The 23009-nt window shown below is 39.8% G+C and overlaps 1 protein-coding gene across 1 annotated transcript in view; it reads left to right on the top strand.

Moving 5' to 3' along the window:
• Positions 1-130: 130 nt before the first annotated feature.
• The window catches only part of XRCC4 (X-ray repair cross complementing 4), a 201554-nt gene continuing 178675 nt past the window's right edge, over positions 131-23009 (top strand). Inside the window, exons 1-2 of the mRNA XM_079795368.1 lie at positions 131-209; positions 18428-18576. Of these exons, the coding sequence (XP_079651494.1) occupies positions 18438-18576 (139 nt within the window). The 5' untranslated portion in view covers positions 131-209; positions 18428-18437. The remainder of the gene's footprint in view (positions 210-18427; positions 18577-23009) is intronic.

Below are 23009 nucleotides of genomic sequence, written 5' to 3'. Positions count from 1 at the left end.
CCTTCCGGCGTTCCGGTTGGGCCTCTCAGGGTCCCGCCTCCTGAGCCGCGCGACGCAGACGGCAGGATAGGCTTCTCTCCACCGGAAGAAGGCGGGAGTTAACGACGCCACGCCCCCCTGCGGAAGTAGATGACACTCTCATTGGCTGCGGGACGTCAGCCTGGGGGAGCGGGCCTTTTGGAGGAGACCGGAAGTCGAGTCACTGAGAGGTAGGTTTCGGAAGCCAGGGCTTGCCTCTTTAAGTAACAGGAATTGTAGTCTTGCCCTGTTTCTTGCTTGTCTCCCCCCGCCCCTTTTAAATTTTTTAAATGTTAATGGTGTTTAGTTCCCTCTTTTTTTTCCCCGTCTAGAACTCCGCAGTGCGTGGGTATTTCCCGACTAGGATCCCCTTGAATGTGTAAGCTACTGGGCCATCCGTTTGTTGACTCCGGGACGCCCGGGTTCGCTGGCCGGATCGGCGAGGCGTGCCCCTGCTGGGCCCCCTCATCCGTTGCTCCCTTTGCACCTGGGGGTTCTTGGGATTGCAAAGCGTCTTTGAAATGCGCTGTAATGGTTTTGGGTGAGGAGGACCCTTGAACCTGGAGGGTTGTGTTGAGTAGGCTGTTTGATCCTGTCTCTTAACCCTGGCCTCTTCTCTCTCCCAACCCCCAGCTTTTTGTCAACTGTCAGTAGGTTGCATCTGGGGCTGAAAGGTTTGGCCCTTTGGGATCTGGGGCAACTTTCCGTGGTAAGGACTGGAGAGCGACTGCCCTTTCCTGAGTTCAGTAGCCCATTATGTCCTCTAGAGAAGTGATCCAAGGGCAAGACAAATCATATGCCAACTTTCCCTTTTAATTAGTATTATTTAGCTTCCTCTAAATTTAATAATCCCAGTAGCTGAGGCTATATTTTTCCCCATTTTTTTTTATTCGCGTACCCTAAACTGGCGCGTTGACGTAGTCAGTTTGCATAGTTTTTGGAATTATTTGAGTTTATTCCTCTACCCCATTAAATGAATCAGAAAATTATGACAACTCGTTGGCTCCAGATGTATAGCTTATTTATTTTTCTCAGACTGCAGAGTTCTTTTCAGAATGTTATTTTTTACATTCTTTATTAACTCAGAAAGTGGATAGAGGAAAAATGGGAAAGAAACTAATAAGGAGTTGATTTATTAGTTTTTGGCCACACTATGAGATCCTTCTATATTTAGGGCAGCATGGTGATTAAAACATTAGATTTCTGTTATGTGATTATATTGTTTGCTACAACATTCAGTTTAAAAAATATATACGTAATTAACTTTCCAATCTACTTAATTGTCAAGAGTTGGTCAAATATACAATTTTATCAAGTTTTTACTGAGCTTTATTAATGGGAAAATGAGAGTGCAGCAGAGGAATAAAGATGGCCTGTTTCTTGGAGATATTTAATGATCATGGGAAAGAGGGGAGTAAGAAATGTGTAAAAAGTGTACAGTAACCTCTTCTATAAGAAACCAAGCCATTTATACCTTACAAGTCTTGCCATTCAAGTTAAACAAACTTGGCTTAGTTACAGAAGTTAGGTAGTGCAACTCCTCAAGCTTGGCTTCTAAGGTAGTAAATGTATTGAGATTTCATAACTGTTTTTGCTTTCATGTGAAGATCGTCTTGATCTATGTGAACATTTAAGGGAAATACTTCTGTGTGAAGCTGTGCTTCAAGCTACCTGTGAAGAGCACTAGGAAGCTGAAGTTGTTCAAGATCACACTGTATTTGTGAATTACAATTAATTTTAGACCATGGGCACTTACGTACTTCAGCTTCCAAAGAATAAAGAACAATATTTGCCAGTTCAAGTTTTTCATTGAGGAACACAAATGGTAATAGATGAAGCTAAACATATGTGTATAATGTTTTTTTAAGTGTAACACAGCAAACAAAATCTGACCTGTGGTGAGAGGTGGGAAGTTAGTAGTTGAGCTACATGGTCGTTAAGCACATAAATCCCCTACTTTTGGTTTTTACTGCCAATGAACTATTTCAAGTACTATCTTACATTGCTAACTATTTCAAAAGTCTCTTTTCTGGCAGCTCTGCTATGGATTCTCATTTCTTACTAAATCATCTTAGATCCTTTACTTACTAAAAATAAAATCTGACTGCGTCATTCCTTTATTCAAAAACTGTTGTCACTCCTGCATCTAGAAGAGTATTTTCAATTTTGGTTTCATGGGTTTCCTAGAATTTTATGTAAAAATAGTGCATATTTATATTTTTCTGTGGGGAGAGTTCAGAGTCTTCTCCAGTGTTATGACACTTAAATGAGTTCATAAAGTAAATCATCTCGTCAAGAATTTGGCATTAATAAGCACACAGTAAGCATTGCCTATTGTGTGCCTGGCTTTCTCTTTCACTAAATTAAAAATTCCTTAAAGAGAGGGATAATGATGTAGAGTTGATTGACTTGCATGTTAGGCACTCAAAAGGTTTTTGAAATAAATTGGTATTGCTTTTATAACACCAGACCACTTTCTCCCCTTTTTCTCTTTTTACTTTGTATCTAGTATTGAGTATTGAAGCTTTCCTTTGATATGACTTCCCATTTTCTTTCATTCACTGATATTCACATATATTAACTGGTTTTATTTAACTGTTTGTTTTCTCCGATCCTCAAGTAGCCGCCATAGTTTGAGGTTGTGGTTCTTCATGTTCTAGTATTTGTCTTTGTCCTTTCCCTCCTCTTTTTTTATTCTCTTTTCCCATGGCTCGTAGATTAAGACCCATAAAAGTTTTGTTTGACCTGCATGTTATTTTTTGTTACCTTAAGAAATGCTTCTCTTAACCTTTCTCCACTTCCAACCCTATTGATTTGCTCTTCTGAAAAATCCTTAGTTCTCTATACTCTAAATCCCAATTTTTTTTCTATTCTTTCTTGTATGGGGGAAGAAAAAATAATGTTCCCTCCTATACTTACAAAGTTCTGGCTGGACTAATAAGTAAATATTAGACACATTAATAGGAGAAAATAACCAGGTTTATTACATATTACTTATGGGAGTGTCATAAGAAAATGTGACAAGAGGACAAATTGGGTAGTTAAGACTCATATGCCATTTTGAGCCCAAGAGAAGGGTAAGGGATAGATGGTTTGGGACTATATACGGGAGGGAAGCAAACTTAGAAATCAAAAAGCAAATGTTTTGTAAATAAATGTTTCCTGGGCCATCTTTAACAGTGCAGAGAGGACTTTGGTTAAATGAGCCTTGGTAGGTTCCTCCTTATTATATACTAGTTCTTATTAAACGGTAATTGTCCTCTCTAATAAAATGGTAATATGTAAATTAACCATCACTCCGCTACATAAACCACGCCCACCAGCCAAGCCACGCCCATCAGCCAATCAGGGCGAGTATGCAAATTAACCCCAATCCAAGATGGCTACAGCCACAGTGAACAAGGTTTCCCAGGTAACAGAGGAAGCCAAGCTTTCCATAGCCGTTGCAGGCCTAAGCCTCCACTCAAGCTACAAAGTTTCAATTATAGAAGGTAAACAAATTCAAACAAATGGCGGCAGAATGGAGCTTGAGAGAGCAGGCCAGGGTTGCCGGTGGCAACAGGGGAAGCAAAGCTTTCCGCACACCCTGGCTGGGCTCACCCGCTTAAGGCTACAAAGTTTCAATTGTAGAAGGTGAATTAACTGCCACAGAGATGGCTGCCGCCCCGGAGGGAGCAGCAGGCTTGGCTCCACTCCAGGCTACAAAGTTTCAATTGTAGAAGGAAAATACATTCCAGATACCAGGGCCTCCTCTTGGGTTGCCAGGGGGCGTGGCCGGCCTGCAAACCACCACAGGCCCCTCGCTCAGGCCGCTCCATGCCCCAAGGGAACCCCACCCTGATCCGGGACACCCTTCAGGGCAAACCAGCTGGCCCCCACCCGTGCACCAGGCCTCTATCCTATCTAATAAAAGAGTAATATACAGATTGATCATCACTGCAACACACAATATAGCTGCCCCCATGTGGTCAAAGATCCTGCCTCCATGTGGACACAAGTTGGCCACCACAAGATGGCCAGCAGGAGAGGGCAGTTGGGAGGCACCCGGCCTGCAAGGGAGGGCAGTTGTGAGGGACCAGGCCTGCAAGGGAGGGCAGTTGAGAGGGACCAGGCTTGCAAGGGAGGGCAGTTGGAGGTGATCAACCCTGCAGGAAAGGGCAGTTAGGGGTGACCAGGCCGGCAGAGGAGGGAAGTTGGGGGCAAACAGGCTGGCAGGGGAGCAGTTAAGCATCAACCAGGCTGGCAGCGGAGTGGTTAGGGGGTGATCAGGCTGGCAGGCAGAAGCGGTTAGGGGCAATCAGGAAGGCAGGCAGGCAAGCAGTTAGGAGCCAGCAGCCCACCGGGATCGGGCCTAAATGGGCCGTCGGACATCCCTCCAGGAGTCCCAGATTGGAGAGGGTACAGGCTGGGCTGAGGGACAACCCCCCGCCGTGCACGAATTTCGTGCACCGGGCTTCTAGTCTATGATAATAGCTCTCTTCCTGAAGCAGGACCTTTGTTTAAATTCCTGTAAGCTTTTGGGGGGAGGTTAAAGATTTTTCCTGATTATTTAACCAGCTTTAAATAATCACTATCCCAGTAAGCATATTTTGGGATTATTTCAAAATGGCAATTGCTCCCACGTGCAAAAGGCTTTTGTTAGTGTTACCAGTGATCTCTAGGTGTGATCATTTTCATTCGTTATCATTTGAACTGTAAGCAACTTTTGACACAATTGATCATTATTTTTTTTTATGATATATTTTCTTCACTTGATTTCCTGGACTCCACACTCTTGGTTTTTCTTCTACTTACTGGTTGTTCCTTCTCAGTCTTCCTTCAGTTAGTCCTGATCTCTTATTATTCAAGTGCTCCAGGGTGCAGTCTTTGGTTCTCTTTTCCTCTGTCTACACTCCCTCTTGATAATATCAATTCTTAATGACTTTAAATACCATCTGTATACTGAAGACTACCAAATTCATATTCCTTGTCCCCTCTCTTTCTGAACTCCAGACTCACATATCCAGCTTTCTACCTCTATATCTCCACTTGTTTACTTCAAGATATTCAAACTTAAATGTCAGAAACTGAACTCTTTTACCCCTAACCCTGCCCCATTCTTTCTCATTTCAGCTGATGGCAACTCTGTACAGCCAGTTGCTAAAAGTTAAATATTTGGAGTCATTCTCCACTCTCTCTTATATTCCATCCAGTCCATCAGCAAATCCTATTGATTCTTTCTATAAAATATATCTAGAATTTGACTGCTTCCTACTATTTCTACTGTTAGTATTCTGATCATCTCTTGCTTGGATGTCTGTTATTAGCCACTATCATTTCTTGTTTGGGTTGCAGTAATAATGTTCTATCTGGTCTCCCTGCATTCTTTAATCCTTGCCTCTCTACAGTCTATTCTCATACAGTAGCCAGAGTGATACTTTTAAATGTAAGTAAAAAAATTGTATTAAAATACAAGATTCTAAATGCAATGTGTTATCCTAGATTGGGCCCTAGAGTAGACAAAAAAATATTAGTGAAAAAAACTGGTAAAATCTGAGTAGTTTGGAGTCCACCTAAGAGTAATGCACCAATGTTGGTTTCTTTGTTTTGATATTTGCACCATGGTAATATAAGGTGTTAATTTTAGAGGAAACTGTATGAAGGGTATATGGGAATTCTGTATTTGCAACTTTTCAGTAAATTCAGAATTATTCTCAAATAAAAAGTTTATTAAAAGGAAATGTCACATTGCTTTTTTGCTTAAAAACATTTCATGTCTTCTCATTTGACAAGACTCTGCATGATCTGATTCCCCATTACCTCTCTTACTTTATTCCTTCATATTCTCTGCCCCCTCACTCTGTTCCAGCCATACTGGCTGCCTTGTTTCGTAAATACGCTAGGCCCATTTCCACTTTAGAGCCTTTGTACTGGCTGCTTCATCTACTTGGACTGCTTCTTCCCAGACATCCACACAACTAATTCCTTCACCTCCTTTATGTATGTGTTCAGACGTCACCTTTTCAATAAAGCCTGCCTTAATTTCCTAATTAAAATTGTAGCTTTGCAACTGATTCCCCTCTTCTTCCAGCTGGCTTCTGTGCTCCCAGTTTCCTCTACCCTGTTTTATCTTCGCCTTCAACTATAGTACTTATCACCATATTCTAATACTTATTAGGTATAATTTTAATTGTTCGTCTGCTCCTATTAAAATGTGAACTTCAGAAAGGCAAGAATTTTTATCTCATTCCATTATGCCGTTTTCTAAAATACTGTTCGACACATAGGAGTACACAATATGTTTTGGTTAAATAATGGAACTTGACTGGGTATTTGAATTTGTAAACCTTGATTTACAATCCGTCTGAAACATTGAATTATTTATCGTTTCCATATATCATGCTATTTCTTGCCTTCAAGCCTTTGCTCCTGCGGATTCTTCTTCCTGGAATGCCTTTCCTTATCTTTTTCCTTCCACCCCTAAATCATTTTTTTACCCTTTAAGATTCATATCTTAAAAGATGTAACTCAAGGAAGCCTTTCCTGCAGTGTCAGGCTGGCTTATGCGCGGCTTTCCAGGGAGCTCCCACCCTGCCTCTGCACTCTTGAGGCTTGTAATACTTACCTTTGTGTGTTTCTGTGTCACTGGAGAGCTGAATGTGGGATATCACACTCTCATCTTTGGGATATCCAAGCCTGGGTACAGAGGAAGTCAATGAACGTTTCAATGTACTGGCATGACCCAAGTCACTCAGCTTCGTAGCAGTAGAGTTTTGATTTCAAACTTGGTCTCTTGAGTATAAAATCAATGCTGCATTTGCTATAGTCTGTTTCCTGGAGGAAAGGTGACCATCTTTAAAATAATAGAAGGATGGGCAATTTGTTCCCTGTCATTTGTGGAGCTGAAAATGATTAGGCTTGAGATTAAGTAATCAAAGCCAAATACTACTTGGAGGACACTCCTGAATTTGTGACTGGTTTCTTTGAGCTTTACTCACCATGCAGAAGTGTCCAAACTGTTGAAATAAGCACAGAGCTTAATCTGATTTTTGCTTGAGAGGATGCTTTTAGCTTTATAATTTTATCTGAACAGTTAATGAGAATTTTATTGGGTAAAGAAAGAACTTGCTCAGTTGGAACAGAAACAAGTGGCTGCTAAGAAATAAGATGCAGCCATTGTTGAAGAGACTCGAAGTCCTTACAGTACAAATATTGACATGATATGTCAGTATTTACCATAGAATTTGGAAGTTTCCAAGTTTCTGTTTAAGAAATAGGACACTAGCATTGAATACAGTATATGAATAAATAAGGAACATGTCCAAATGAACAGTTGCTCAGAAAAAATATATAGCATCTGTTAAATGTGGGGCAGTTAAAAAGTTAACGTTTAAAAAATTATTGATGCTTCTTTGCTAATTTGTAGGTAGGTGCTTATACAATAGAGTATATTGATATAGTTCCATATTGTGGGCTTCACTTTTTTCTTTTTAAAAAATGACAGCATGTTACAATTTATAACTCTGTAAATTAGTTGTGCTATGATACTCATGTGTAAATTGATTTTTAAAAATCTTCCCTTAATATTATGTTTAGGAACCAACCTCTTCATTTTAAGCATTATTCTTATAAAAATTGGCCCAAGTCATGACTTAGATATTACCTTTGGGAACTAAAAGTTTGTGCTCTGAGAATTTAGCAATGTAGAAAACATATGAAGTTTCTGGCCCTAGCTGGTTTGGCTCAGTGGATAAGAGCGTTGGCCTGCGGACTGAAGTGAAGGGTCCTGGGTTTGATTATGGTCAAGGGCATGTACTTAGGTTGCAGGCTCCTCCCAAGCCTGGACCCTGGTCAGGTGCATGCAGGAGGCAACCAATCGATGTGCTTCTCTCACATAGATGTTTCTGTCTTTCCCTCTCCTACTCTCTCTAAAAATCAATGGAAAAATATCCTCAGGTAAAGATTAAAAAAAAAAGAAAAGTTTGTGAAGTTTAAATGTGATAAGGAAATTTGTTCTGGTTATCATCTAACAACTATGTCTAAGAAGAAAGTCTGGAGAAAAGAGTGAGTAAAGTTGATATGTATGGTTCAATATCACACATCAACACTGTTAAATCCCATAAGACTATCACTGTATTTGATGTAAAGTAGAAGGATGTTTGAAGCTTCTATAATGAGTCATTGGAACCACACAATCTTACATCTGTTATGCAAACTTTAGAAGAAGGTTAAACTTCATGTTTTTTTGAGTGATAGTCCTAAAAACAATCCCAGAAGGTCATAAATTAGGGGTATTGCAACTGCACCTGTCATTGTTTCTCTTTTCTGATAGCAAAAATTGATAGATTTTATTTAGCAATTTAATCATTTAAGCACATAATGTTATGTTTATATTGTGAAGAATGGATGCAAAGTTCATTTGAGGTCAGATATTCTGTTAGAAGCTATACACTATTTGTTTCTATAAATACCTTGATAAACATGAAAAGACAAATTTGCTTAGAATTTCATTAAAGTTTTTAACCTGTTTTCATTATATTAAAGATGGAAGAGAAGACAGTTTTAAAATTTAAATTGGTTGAATCACTGTTTTAGAGAGAATTTGCCAACATTTTGATTTAAGATGTTAAGTTTTAAGGAGAAAACATTAGACTTAATAATTAGTGACTTTTAAAACCTAGAAAACTTCTTTTATTTTTTGGCATGTAACCAAGTCTTGAACCTGTGATTTAAATAGAGATACGATATTCTTCTAGAATTATTAGGGCCTTGTGCAAAATATTCAAGTGTTTACTATGTAGCAACTAGAGGCCCGGTGCACGAATTCGTGCACGAGTGGGGTCCCTATGGGTGGTCTGCAGGGATCGGGCTGAAACCCGCAGTCCAACACCATCTGCAGCTCCTGCCTGCCGCTCCCACTCATCCCGGCCCCACTGTGCCTCCCGCGGGCTTGTGCCCAATGAGTACCGATCGGGAGAGGCTCGCACTGCCATAGCAGCACTCGCCAGACATGAGCCCTGCGTCTGGTGCCCTCCCAAGGGAGTGACCTGCAGGATCGGGCTGAAACCGGCTCTCTGACATCCCCCGAGGGGTCCCAGATTGTGAGAGGGCACAGGCCAGGCTGAGGGACCCCATGGGTGCACAATGGAGCCAGGGAGGGACTGCTGGAGGGCACCAGGACATGTCTGGCCCATCACGCTCAGTCCCAATCGGCCGGACCCCCGCAGCAAGCTAACCTACTGGTCAGAGCACTGCCCCCTGGTGGTCGGTGCACGTCATAGCGAGCAGTTGAGCAGTCTTAGCATATCATTAGCATATTACGCTTTGGTTGGTTGGTTGGTTGTTCTGCTGTTCGGTCTATTTGCATATTACCCTTTTATTATATAGGATGAGAAAGTTGTCCAGTGTTTTGAAAATGTCATGTGTTTTAGATTTGATGAGAGTGTAAGCATAGTAAGTTTAAAATGTAAAATTTCCTGTTTGTTGTTGAATACAGTGTTTCCCAAAGTGTATGGTGCATACATACCACTGATGGAATATGCACAGTCGCTTACTTACAGCTGTTTTGCAGGTAGCATGAGATAATTTAGGTTAAGAAAATTAAATGATTTGCTGAAGTCCACACAACATTTGCATCATCTTATTTTATGCATCCCTGAACTAATTATTGTCATTTAGTTAATTTTACTGCTTTTGTCCTTTAACCTTTATATTTGCTTCATAAGTGAGTGATCTACTATCTTTACTATATATTTACCTTTTTATAGTGAGTTTTACTTTTGTATGCTTGTCTTAATTTGTGTCATTTCTTTCTTGTAAGGCTGGTTTAGTGGTGATGTACTCTTTTAGCTTTTGCTTATTTGAAGCACTCTTAATCTCTTCAACTCTTAATGATAAACTTGCAGCTAGAGAATTAATTCTTTGTTGGAAGATTTTTTTCTTTCAGCACTTGAATATGTTATGCCACTCAATTCTGGCCTGTGGAGTTTCAGCCGAAAAATCTGCTGATAGCCTTATGGAGTTTCCTTTGTATGCAACAAGTTGTTTTTCTCTTGCTGCTTTTAAGATTCTCATATAGTATATACTAGAGGCCCGGCGTGCAAAAATTCGTGCACTGGGTGGGGGGTGGAGGCCTCAGCCCAGCCTGCACTCTCTTGCAGTCCGGAACCCCTCGGGGGATATCCACCTGCCCAGAGCAGGCCTAAGCCAGCAGTCAGACATCCCTCTGGCATCCTGGAAGCCCTTGGGGGATGTCTGACTGACAGCTTAGGCCCGCTTCCTAGGCGCAGTCGGATATTCTTAGCACTGTGGAGGAGGTGGGAGAGGCTCCCACCACCGCTGCTGTGCTTGCAGCTGTCAGCCCAGCTTGTGGCTGAGCGGAGATCCCCCTTTAGGAGCACACTGACCACCAGAGGGCAGCTCCTGCGTTGACCATCTGCCCCCTGGTGGTCAGTGCGTGTCATAGCGACCGGTCGTTCCCAGTTGTTCCGCTGTTTGGGTCAATGTGCATATTACCCTTTTATTATTTAGAATATGGTTTGATACTATTCATGGTTTCAGGCATCCAAGGGGAGGGGTTCCCCATGGATAAGGGGGGTTTAAACCTGACCCACATAGCTCCTGGAGGCATTAGGATTTTTACCCTCGCTTTAAATGTACAAGGCTTGGTTTAAATTTTAGGAAGTTCAAAGTTTCAGTTCAGTTTGGGAATGTATCATCCAAGCAAACTTAGAATTAAATCTTTGCTTCTATCTTGGAACCTCCTCCCAATAGAATTGTCCAAAATATATTCAGAGATGTGGTTGAAATTGCAGCATAGGAAGTATGTAATTATTCATCCAATTAGGAATGTAATCTGCATGCACTGTTTATTACTTACTATTATTTCAACCATGTAAAATTGCCATTCTTTGTGGTTTAAAAATTGTTAAATACTGACAATTTCATATGGTTCTTAAATATTTTTGTATGGATGAATTAGGTAGGATTAACTTTCATTTGTACCCCAGTATTATCATTCATTTCCTTGTTTGCCATTAGAAAATAGGGAGATAAATGGATGCAGTTTTAAGTAAATGGTGGGTTTGTGAATGAAAAAAAGTACAGTGCAAGTCTTGTTCCTTTTCCACACAATTGCCTTTAGTTAAATTTCAGTTCTGAGCAGCATATTTTTTCATGTAGAAAAGACTATATATAAGCATAACTGATGGTGTTTCATAAGAATATCCTAACTTTTCTGAAAGTAAAATCTGAGAGAGGTGTCAAGATTTTGAGTCTTAAGAAATCATAATTACTGAATTCTTAATGAGAAAAGACTGTTGCTTAATAATGCTATATTTCAGGTACTATGGTATCTCTAGTTCTGTTAAGTGTCATTCTCACATGAAACTGCAATTAGAACTGAAGTGTTCTTGTGAAAGTTTCTAAAATGATAAGTATACTCATTCATCTGCCCTCGTTATTTGTAATCAAGAGTGTCCTTTTGATGAATATAAACAAGTCATAGTCTTGGAACTTTTGTTCCAATTTTAAGGGCATTTGGAAACCTATACGTTAGATTTAATGTGGGAAATTTATTCAGGCTATTTTATTGTTTTTAAATACTACCATAAGTAAGAGAAAAGAAAGAAGAGGAAGTTAAATTTAAATGACTCACTGAAACTAATGCTTATTAATGGTATTTGTAAAAGATTTAGCAGAGGAAATGAACAGTAAATATGATATTTGAAATGGCAGCAGCTGGCATTCCACAGCCATGAGAGGTAATTGAGAATGGATATGACCTAATTTTTTAGACTTACTTTATATTTCTAATATTTTATTTATGAAGCATCATATTGTTAACATAATGTCTTCTTTGAACATCAGCTATATAGTATGAGTTTTTGAATAAGATTATGCCCACAGTCTTAACTATATTTTACTGTTACTTAAGGTAAACCAACCATTCTAATTTTCTTGGGGTTAGGAAGTTTCCTAACCCCATAGGAACATAGGACTTTCAATATTAAAATCAATAAAATCTCAGCTGAACCTGGGCAGATGGTCACTTTGTTTTCATTTTCAAACTTAATAGAATGGAGATAATCCTACCATGATTAGAAAGTGACTAAAGTCCTATAAATACTTTACCCTTAAAATTTAGAAAATTCTAACTTGAAAAGATTACTTCAGGAAAGCATTGCTTTTAAATAAGGTTAGTTTGATATTTTTGTTTTAATTGCTTTGGAAATGTAAAGGTAAATTGGTTTTATGGTCATTTTTCAAAACAAAACTTTAACATTAGATAACATCAACCATCAAGTTGACATGCTATTAATAATGAAAATGCTAGGAATAATTAATTAAAATATTGCAATATGAGAATTCTGACAAGATATATACAAATAGTCAATGCTTTAAAAAATAATAAATAGGGAAATAGTCCTTTACACTTAGTTTTCCTGAATTATTGTATGATGTTTGCCTTATCACAAGTAAATAGCTCAATATTTGTTGCCTAAACCTTTCTTTTTTTTTAAATCTAGCAACTAGAGGCCCAGTGCACGAAATTCGTGAACTCGGGTGGTCCCTCAGCCCGGCCTGCACCCTCTTGCAGTCTGGGAGCCCTCGGGGGATATCAGACTGACGGCTTAGGCCGGCTTCCCAAGGATGTCAGTTGGACATCCTTAGCACTACCACAGAGGTGGGAGAGGCTCCCGCCACCTGCTGCACTCGCCAGCCATAAGCCCAGCTCAGGGCTTCTGGCTGAGCAGTGCTCCCCGTGTGGGAGTGCACTGACCACCAGGGGGCAGCTCCTGTGTTGAGCGTCTGCCCCCTGGTGGTCATTGCACATCATAGCGGCCAGTTGTTCTGCCATTTGGTCAATTTGCATATTAGCTTTTTATTATATAGGACTAGAGGCCCGGTGCACGAAATTCATGCACGGGTACGGGGGGATGTCCCTCAGCCCAGCTTGCACCCTCTCCAATCTGGGACCCCCTTGAGGGATGTCCAACTGCCCGTTTAGACCCGATCCCACTGGACATCCCTCTGACAATCCAGGACTGCTGGCTCCCAACTGCTCGCCTGCCTGCCTTCCTGATTGCCCCTAACCGCTTCTGCCTGCCAGCCTGATCACCCCCTAACCATTCCCATGCCAGCCTGATTGATGTCTAACTGCTCCCCTGCCAGCCTGTTTGCCCCCAACTTCCCTCCTCTGCCAGCCTGGTCACCCCTAACTGCCCTCCTCTGCAGGGTTGATCGCCTCCCACTGCCCTCCCTTGTAGGCCTGGTCCCTCTCAACTGCCTTCCCTTGCAGGCCTGGTCCCTCCCAACTGCCCTCCCCTGCTGGCCATCTTGTGGTGGCCATCTTGTGTCCACATGGGGGCAGAATCTTTGACCACATAGGGGCAGCTATCTTGATCTTGTGTCTTGGAGTGATGGTCAATCTGCATATTACTCTTTTATTAGATAGGATAGAGGCCTGGTGCATGGGTGGGGACCAGCTGGTTTGCCCTGAAGGGTGTCCTGGATCAGGGTGGAGTTCCCTTGGGGTGTGGGGCGGCCTGAGCGAGGGGCCTGTGGTGGTTTGCAGGCCAGCCACGCCCCTGGCGACCCAAGCAGAGGCCCTAGTATCTGGAATTTATTTACCTTCTACAATTGAAACTTTGTAGCCTGGAGTGGAGCCAAGCCTCCTGCTCGATCCGTGGCTACTGCCATTTCTGTGTGGATTTGTTTAGCTTCTATAATTGAAACTTTATCCTTGAGTGGAGGCCTTCTATAATTGAAACTTTGTATCCTTGAGTGGAGGCCTGGGCCCGCCAAAGTGTGTGGATAGCTTAGCTTCCTCTGTTGCCGGGGAAACCCAAGCCTCCCTTCTGGTAGCCATCTTGGTTGGGGTTAATTGCATACTTGCCCTGATTGGCCGGTGGGCGTGGCTTATGTAGTGGAGTGATGGTTAATTTGCATATTACTCTTTTATTAGAGAGGATTATATATGGTCCTACCCTTGAATTTTTAAAATGTGATGGAGTTTAAAAAATTTATCAGCACACTTTTGATTTACAATTGACCTTTTTTCTTTCTTTTTTGTTGTTGTTAATCCTCAACCAAGGATATTTTTCCATTGATTTTTAGAGAGAGAATGGAAGGGAGGAGACAGATAGAAACATCGCTGTGAGAGAGACACATCCATTGCTTGCCTCCCGCAAGTCCCAACAGGACCTGGGCTAGAGCCTGCAACTGAGGTTCCTACCCTGGACTGGAATCAGACCCTTCAGTCTGGGGGCCTATGCTCTATCCACTGAGCCAAACTGGCTGGGGCTCTTTTTCTCCTTGAAAAAAAACATAAGGTCGAACAAAATAATGTGATCAGTAATCTAATTACAGACTACTAACAGCATGTGCTCTGTGCTAATCTTTATTCCGAACTCACTTTAGGTATCAGCCTACTTTTCTCAACAAGGGGGCACTTATGTTTAATTGCTTCATTAGAAACATGCATTTAGCCCTTTCTGATCTGTAAGTACAACTCCTTGGCATAGCTGCAGAAGTTTGAACACCTGCAGCCCAAGCAGCTTGAAAAGAAACCATAACTTACTATACAGGAAACTGAAAGAGGCTCAAGTTCCAAATGGTGTTATCAATGATACAGTGTTGTCACTAACTTGAGCTGACCTAAGAGAGTTGGCTTCTGCACTGCTCCTTATCAGCATCCAAAAGGGCATACAAAATTCTTTGTAAACTAATTTAAAAAGTGTCTTGTTTATTCAGAGGCAACTGTGAATGGTATTTGTTCAGAGTGTAGATCACATCAATTGCATACCAGCCAACAACTTATTTCTCTTCTAAGAGAGAAGCCAAGTATCAAAGACACAAAGTACTAAAGATAAGCCTCTCAATTCTCAACTGTTCTGAGCCTCAATAAAGCTACTGATGTACAAATTGGGGTGGGACCTAACTGTTTCCACCTGCAGGCTTGTGTTAGCTCCTTGGCTCTGGCTGGGAGAGGTACTGATACTAGTCTGACCTTTAGTACCCCTAGAAAACAGAATCTGGGCTTTCTTATGGCCCTAATCAATCAGTCCCTTTGAAAAGGATCTCACTGCTTTTCTTCAAGTAGTCTTCAGGCAAAAAAATAAAAACCCCTATGGTTGACTATTTTTATTTACATGCCTGGTGAAAGCAAAGAGGTGGTTGATTTGTTCATACTGAATCTTAAAAGATAATCCAAGTCAATCTTTTTCTTTTTTCTTTCTTTTGTTCTTAGATATTTTGTATTTGATACTTAATGAGAGGATGTCCTCAGTAAGTAAAATAATGAAGTACTTTATTTATTAGGAAATAGAGTTTTATTAGGAAATTAGGATTCAGTTAATAAAGAAAACATTTCTGAGGCAACTTGCACAAAATACTTATAGAAAACTGAGCTATCACATATGGCTATCAATATGTTAAGTGCTTAAACATGTAGCATCCATGGTTTCAAATCTGAGTTTACTAAAATAATAGAATCTTTGAAATGATATTAATTTGTTTTTGTGATGAGTACCTAGAGTTAATCAGAAAATTGGAAAATATTTGAAACATTAATAATTCAAAACTGTTGCTAAAACTAATTTAATTCTTAAATATCTTTTTAAGATTATTGGAATTAAAGCCCTTTGTGTAATTGTGAGTAGGATGAGTTACTGATGGGCATTTGGAATATTGAATTTTAAGTTAATTTATCTCTATAATTTAAAAATTGTGACTTGTTTTAAATATGGTAAAAAATAGCAGTGAAACCAACTGCTGTTTTAGTGTAGTAATTCTAAGTACTGTGTTTTCCTTTCCCAAAGTTACATTCATTGCTCGCAATAGCCGTGGTTCATGAGGCACATTTAATAATAAATAATTTGTGTAAGTGTGTGTGTATTTGTATATAAATTTTGTAGAGGCAAAATGTGGCCTTCATAAGTAGTTAATATTACCCTCCTTTCCCCCATTAGAATTGTGTAAGCTCCTATGTGTCTTTTTCAATGAGTGTCTTAAAAAAAACAGTAACACACATTTTCCAGTACTTTTCAAATTTAAGGATTATGGAGCATGTGAGTAATTCACTGCATGTTAAGTGTATTAACTAATTGATCTAAAAGCATTATTCCCAAATGGGTAAAGCACTTCAGAGTTAAGCACATATAGGCAACAATGGCCTCAATGTAGGAAAAAATTTGGACTAAATGAAATATTTAAAAATTATTATATATATTTTTAGTGATTCTGATGTTAGTCCTACAAATTTACATATGTTTGAAATGTCAACATGCTTAATTGAGGTGACTGAAGTATGGATATTTTATAACTTTGTTTTTTACTGGGAAGAATAATAAATATTTTTCTGAATAAACTTTAGATAGAAATTAGAATTATATATTATTCATCAATTTGGAGGTATTATGGACTCTTAATTTTAGATATCTTTCTCTTTATTATGCAACTTTCTTGACTTCCTTGTATAGCTTTAACATTCTACAATTAAGCATCTTTTCCACTTCCAAAAGACAGAGATCTGTAGTAAGCTAGCGTTGTTTTGTGAAGAGTTGACAAAGTGAGTTGTTTTTATTTTTATATTCATTGTTAATTAGAAAAATATGATGCTTCATTTATAAGAACATAATAGTTTTAAATTGAAAAAGGAAAGTAGAAGTTCTGATATAAAAATTTGCTCTTATTAAAATGTAGTCAGTTGTCAATGAAATGACAATAATTTATTTTTGGATTTTTGTAGCATGTTATATTTATTGGTCATAAAAATTTGAAGCAAATTTGCATTCTCCCCCCCAAATAAAAGGTTACAGAATATCCTTTTATCTTTTTTAGGATCATTTAGTAAGAGATTCATGCTATGTAATTAACGGATAATTCTCTTTAGTTTTCTATCTTTGAAGTTTGTGCTTTGTTCCTGGATTTGACTTTTTAATCATGTTTATTCTTTGCATATTTGTAATTTTTAGGGCATTTCTTTAGTTTTGCTTTTTCGCTTCTACAGCTTATACATCCATTGAAGTGACATGGTCAAAGGATATTCTAGTATTAGAAAAATGTGATTATTTCCTTTGAACTAAATAGTATGTGTCATACTGTAGTCTGGTAAGTTTGAGATCAGCTGGGCAAGGTTCTAGAGTGAATTACCAGAAGAATGTTTTTTTTCATACAAAAAAACACCAAAATGAGAGTGAATCACTAAAAAAAGTCTCAAGTCTTAATTTATTCTCTTTTTAAAAACAGTATTGCTAGATTTGTGGAGTAGGTAGGTTTTACAAAGGACTCTCCTGAATCCTTGTGACTTAAATGGAGATAACAGCAGTATACCTACTGAGTAGTGATGGATGTCTATGAGAGGCTTGTTTCTAATTGTAAGCCACAGATGTCTATGCTCAACCTTCTCTTGATAAAATTTTACATAAGTGATTTTAATACTTAGGAGGGAGGTTTATCAAATTTCTAAATGGCAAGATCAGGAAGATATTATAATATGTTGGATCACAGTAACAGAATCATTATTCAATGTAAACTTGATAAGCCAAATATCTTCTATATATATAAGAAGGCTAATATGCAAAGTGTCCCCTCGGGAGTTTGACCGGGAGTTCAATCGCTTGCTATGATGTACGCTGACCACCAAGAGGCGGCGCAGAATGAAGGAAGGCCCCGGCTGGTAGCCGGGGAAGGAAGGCCCTGGTTGGCAGCTGGAAGGTCCTGATTGACCCTGATTGCCGGCCAGGCCTTGGGACCCTACCTGTGCACAAAATTTGTGCACTGGGCCTCTAGTAAAACATAAAATTGCACCCCTGCAGAAACAAAGAAACAATATTGAACCTTATACACATATTCAGTCACATGACTGAAGACAAAGGAGATTCAGCAGTGCAGTCAGGGAAGTATAGTCTTTAATAAATAGTACTGGATCAATTTGATATCCATGTGGAAAAATATATTTTGACCCCTCCTGGACACAATGCACAGAAATCAATTGCAGATCTAAATGTGAGAGAGAAAATTATAAAGCTTTGAGATAGCCATAGGAGAACATCTTAGTGCCCAAAGAGTTCTTAAGCAGAACACAAAAAGTATTACCATAAATATTTTGGTAAATTGTAACTTCATTAAAATTAAGAACATTTCATCCAAAGATACCATTATGGAAATGAAAAGGTAACTTACAGAGTTGAAGATATTCACAGTACATCCTATATAATAAAAGCCTAATATGCAAATTGTCCCCTTGGGCGGTTGTTCGACTGGGAGTTTGACTGCTGGCTATGAGTTTAGTGGTTGGCTAACTATTACAGTTTCTTTTTTTTAACTTATTTTCTTGTTGCTATAGCTGAGAAACCAATACAGAAAACATTGCTGTTTGATAGTCATAATTTCTTGCTAAAATATTAATTTTATTCTTATATGATAGGTGACCAGAAATGGAGAAAAAAGTCATCAGAATCTGCCTTGCTTCTGAACCTGATAGAATTCATTTTCTACAAGTCACTTGGGAAAAAACACTTGGATCTGGCTTTGTTGTTACACTTACTGATGGCCAGTCAGCATGGACTGGGACAGGTAATATAAAAAGTAAAATTTCAGTAACCATCTATTTTTCAGTTGTCAGTGATACTTCAAATTAAAGTGTTTTTTTTAAAACAGATGTTGTATAAAATTAATATTGTTGCTTTTACTTGTTATTGATATCTAAGTTGTATACAGACTTGTATTGTATTTAATGCCATTTTGTATAATTAATATTAATAGAAGGATAGAGAAATAAGAGTCTGCAAATTCTGGTTACCATTTGAGCCTTAGTATTTGAATTTGGTTGGACTTTTAAATGACATCTTTATACCAAACGAAAATAGTACCTTTTACTTGTATCTTTTCTGAGGACACCAGGGAAATGCTGCAGGCAGGGGAGAGGGGTTGGCTGGTTCAAAAGTTTGTGTTGGTTTGGTGGAGTAGAGTAGTGGTGCTTTTCTTTTTATGTTATACTAGTAGCCCGGTGCATGAATTCGTGCACATTGAAAGGAAAGTAATTAGAAGAAATATTTTAATATCGCTATTCGCCCTTTCTCTATAATAGAAGTGTTAACCAAATTCATGATCAACCGTGACAGATCGAAACATGCATGCACTTGGCGCCAGCGAGAGCTTTATATGTATCGCACATGCGTGAGTCAACTTAGCTTTTTATATATATAGAATAAACTTGCATAATTAGATCTGCTTTCTGATTTAGCTAAACTTTTTCCAGACCAGTGAAGCACCCAACTTCTCTTTCAGGTAATTGTCAGCAACACAGCAGTAAATATCAACATGAAGCAGATTATTATTGTAGATCATGCAGGGAGAACAAAGGGTAAAATATTTAACTGCAGCAGTGTTTGTCTATATTCTGCGTAGTGAGAAAACTGAAGTCATTTTCAAGGTCCACCATTTCTTCTTTTCAGTCGGGTCAAGTTTGTAAGCTTTCTAAATCTCTGTTTTCTGGCTAATGAAAAGAAAATAGGATTCCACCGAGTCTCCTATCTATCTACTCCAGGACTTCTGTTTCTGTGAGGATCAAATGAGTTGAGGCACAGGAAAATGCTTCACAGACATTTGGTTACAGTGTAAAATGTTCCCACCTGGCTGTGAAACAAGTTGTGTTCTTGGCTGAAGAAACTCCAAGGAGGCTAGTCACTAGGGAGAGGAAGCCAGGAGTTGCTATGTGACGTCATTACCCGGACGGACACTTAGCATATTACCCTTTTGTGTGTGTGTGTGTGTGTATATACTGTACATACACACATACTTATGTTAAATTATTTTCTTATGAACATATATCACCTTTGTAACAAAACAAAACAGAACTTATAGCCTAAAGGTTTGTAATGCAAGGTTTAAACTTATATATTGGATTTGGGCAATTAGTGTATGAAATAGACTCTTGAATTATTTATTTATTTACTTATTTTTTGTTAATCCTCATCGATTGGTTGCCTCTCACATACTCCCTGACTGGGGCCATGGATCAAATGTGCAACCAAGGTACATTCATGCCCTTGACCAGAATTGAACCCAAAATCCTTCGGTGCTTACGCCCAAGCTCTAACCACTGAGCACACGAGCCAGGGACTCTTGATTATTTTTATCTTTGGTGATAATCTTTTTAAAAAGGATAATGGCCCTGAAATAATTTATGGAACATGGCACATATAATATCAGAAATCTAGAATTATGTTTATATAACAAAGTTTTAATATTCCTCTAAAGTATTAATCAAAAGATTTTAAAAACTATTTTGATAGCTATGCAACAGTCATTTCTATAGTTGTGAATGATGTTTTAGGTAAAATAATTTTGTCATGTTAATTTACATACTATTACTATCTTCTATCAACTTTTGAAATACTTCTCTAACATACTATGTCATCTTTTAAAATTATATATGTTCTGAAATTTTGTTGCTTTCTCGAATGTTAAAAATTCTGTTACCCCACAGATTTTTTATCTGTTCACCTACTAATAGACACTTGGGCTGCTTCCAAATTTTGGCTATTATAAATATTGCTGCAGTGAACATAGGGGTGCATATATTTTTTTTTTTGAATTAGTTTTTCTGGTTTCTTCAGATATATTCTCAGAAGTGGAATTGCTGGGTTATAAGGCAGTTCCATTTTTAAAATTTTCAATAATTCTATACTGCTTTGTACAGTGGTTGTACCAATCTGCATTCCCACCAACAGTGCACAAGGGTTCCCTTTTGTCCACATCCTGGCCAACACTTGTTGTTTGTTGATTTATAGGAGATGAGTGGATAAAAAAAACTGTGGTACATTTACACCAGGGATGGGGAACGTCCACCCTGTGGGCCATATAAAGGCCTGCAAAGTTATTTAGTCTGGCCCTGCAAAGGCATTAGGGTGTGAGTTAATTAAATGTTTGACCAAATATAGTGGGCTCCTTTTTAAGTTGATAATTTTGTATGGTCCTTGAATTATATTATAAATATCAAAATAGCCCTTGGCAGAAAAACGGTTCTCCACCCCTGATTTACAAAATGGAATCCTACTCAGTCATATAAAAGAATAATAATAGACAAATATGCAAATTGACCATACCTTCGCTATGCCCATGATTGGCCAGGAGGCGCAGGGGGGCGGACTCGGGGTGGCCGGGGTGGCCGATTGGGCCGGCGGGACGCTGAGCTTGCATTGCCAGCGGCGGCTCGAGCTCAGCGTCTGCGCCATGGCTGTGCTGCGGCACAGAAGGGGCCTCTGGGGCAGCGAGCTCACGTCCCGCCGGGGACCATCAAAAGCGGGGGAGCTGGGTGCCTGTCTGTTCTGGCACCAGGCCTTTCAGAAGCCTCCCCCGCGCCGGAGGCTTCTGAAAGGCCTGGTGCACCAGCGGACAGGCACCCAGCTCCCCCGTGATCAAAAGCGAAAGCGAAAGCGTGTAGGGGACCCTACACATGCATGATTTAATCATGCACTGGGCCTCTAGTAAAAGAATAAAATCTTACCCTTTACAACTGCGTAAATGGACCTGGAGAGTATTTTGGTGAGAGAAATAAAACAGAAAAAGACAAGTATATGACTTCACTGATATGTGGAATCTAATGAACAAAATACTAAACTAACAAGCAAAATAGAAACAGACTTATAGATCCAGATAGATACCAAGAACAGACTGATAGTTGTCAGAGGGGGGAGGGAATGGTGGCTGGGTGAAAGGATTAAGCAAAAAAACCCACAAAAAACCCAAACAAAAGACTCATAGACACAGACAACAGTATGGTGATTACCAGAAGGAAAGGGGGCATTGGGAGGAGGTAAAAGATGGTAAAGGGGGGATAAATGGTGATGTAAGAAGTCTTGACTTAGGGTGGTGAACACACAATACAATATACAGATGATGTATTTTTGAATTGTACATGTGAAACCTGTATACTTTTAGTAACCAATGTCACCCCAGTAAATTCAATAAATTTAAAAATATTCTGTTACATAACTCAGTCAAACTGAATTTATACTTGTGAGGGTTTTTTGTTTTTGTTTTTTTATGAGAGATTGATTGCAAGGAATATTGATATAAGGATTATTGCAAAATAAAGAAGTTTTTAGAGTGATGTTTGCAGTACCTTTTACAGTTTCTATTTAGGCTGTAAATTTTTATGTAAGAGAAATCAGTTGTTGGTTGGTTGTTGTAGTGCAGGAGTGGAGGAAAATTTGTCAGGTTAGTTCTGTGTGTGCTGTCAAAGGAGGACCCAGGTGACAATTGCTCTGTTTTAGGGTAAAGTGATTGCATACGGCTGAAGACCTTGGCAGTAGGTCAATTCCAACAGCAGAGCCTAGGAGGCAGGTCCTCGGTGAAGTGATTGCTTGTATGTGAGGAATACTGTGTTTATAACTTAAATATTTCTAATTGGCAAATGGCTTATCTATATATATAAAACCCTAATATGCAAATAGACGGAACGGTCGAACAACCGAACAACTGAACAACCAGTCGCTATGACGTGTGCTGACCACCAGGGGGTGTGCACGGAACATGGTGGACGTTGGCTGCAGCGGGATGGTGGAGCAGGTGAGTGGGGGTGCCAGACCAAGGCAGGACCAGTCGCTGTTATCAGGGCAAGCCTCTGTTGGTTACTGAAAATTCTTTGCTCCTGTGCGCTGCGGTCCCACCCGGCACTTGCACCTGCTGCCAACGCCGCCCTGCTCGCATCCACAGCCGGCACCAGAGCCACCGCTCGCACCTGCTGCCTGTGCCCGGCGCCGGCCCCGATCGCCCCTTAGGGCTTCTCCACTTCCCCCTGCTCCTGAGGGGCGATCGGGGCAGCAGCCGCCACTCGCACCTGCTGACGGTGCCGGCCCCAATCACTACGCACTGGCAGCGGATGCAAGCAGGGCTGGAGCCATCAGCACGTGGGGATGGTGGTGGAAGGAGCAGAGCAGACAGGGGACGGGGGGGCCGTGGCAGGAGGGGCTGAGTGCGGAGGATGGGCCGAGACCCACCTT

The sequence above is a fragment of the Cnephaeus nilssonii genome (assembly GCF_951640355.1).
Source record: "Cnephaeus nilssonii genome assembly, chromosome: 2".
NCBI lineage: Eukaryota > Metazoa > Chordata > Mammalia > Chiroptera > Vespertilionidae > Cnephaeus > Cnephaeus nilssonii.
The sequence above is the reverse complement of the archived record's forward strand: the minus strand, read 5'-3'. Positions and strand labels throughout refer to the sequence as shown.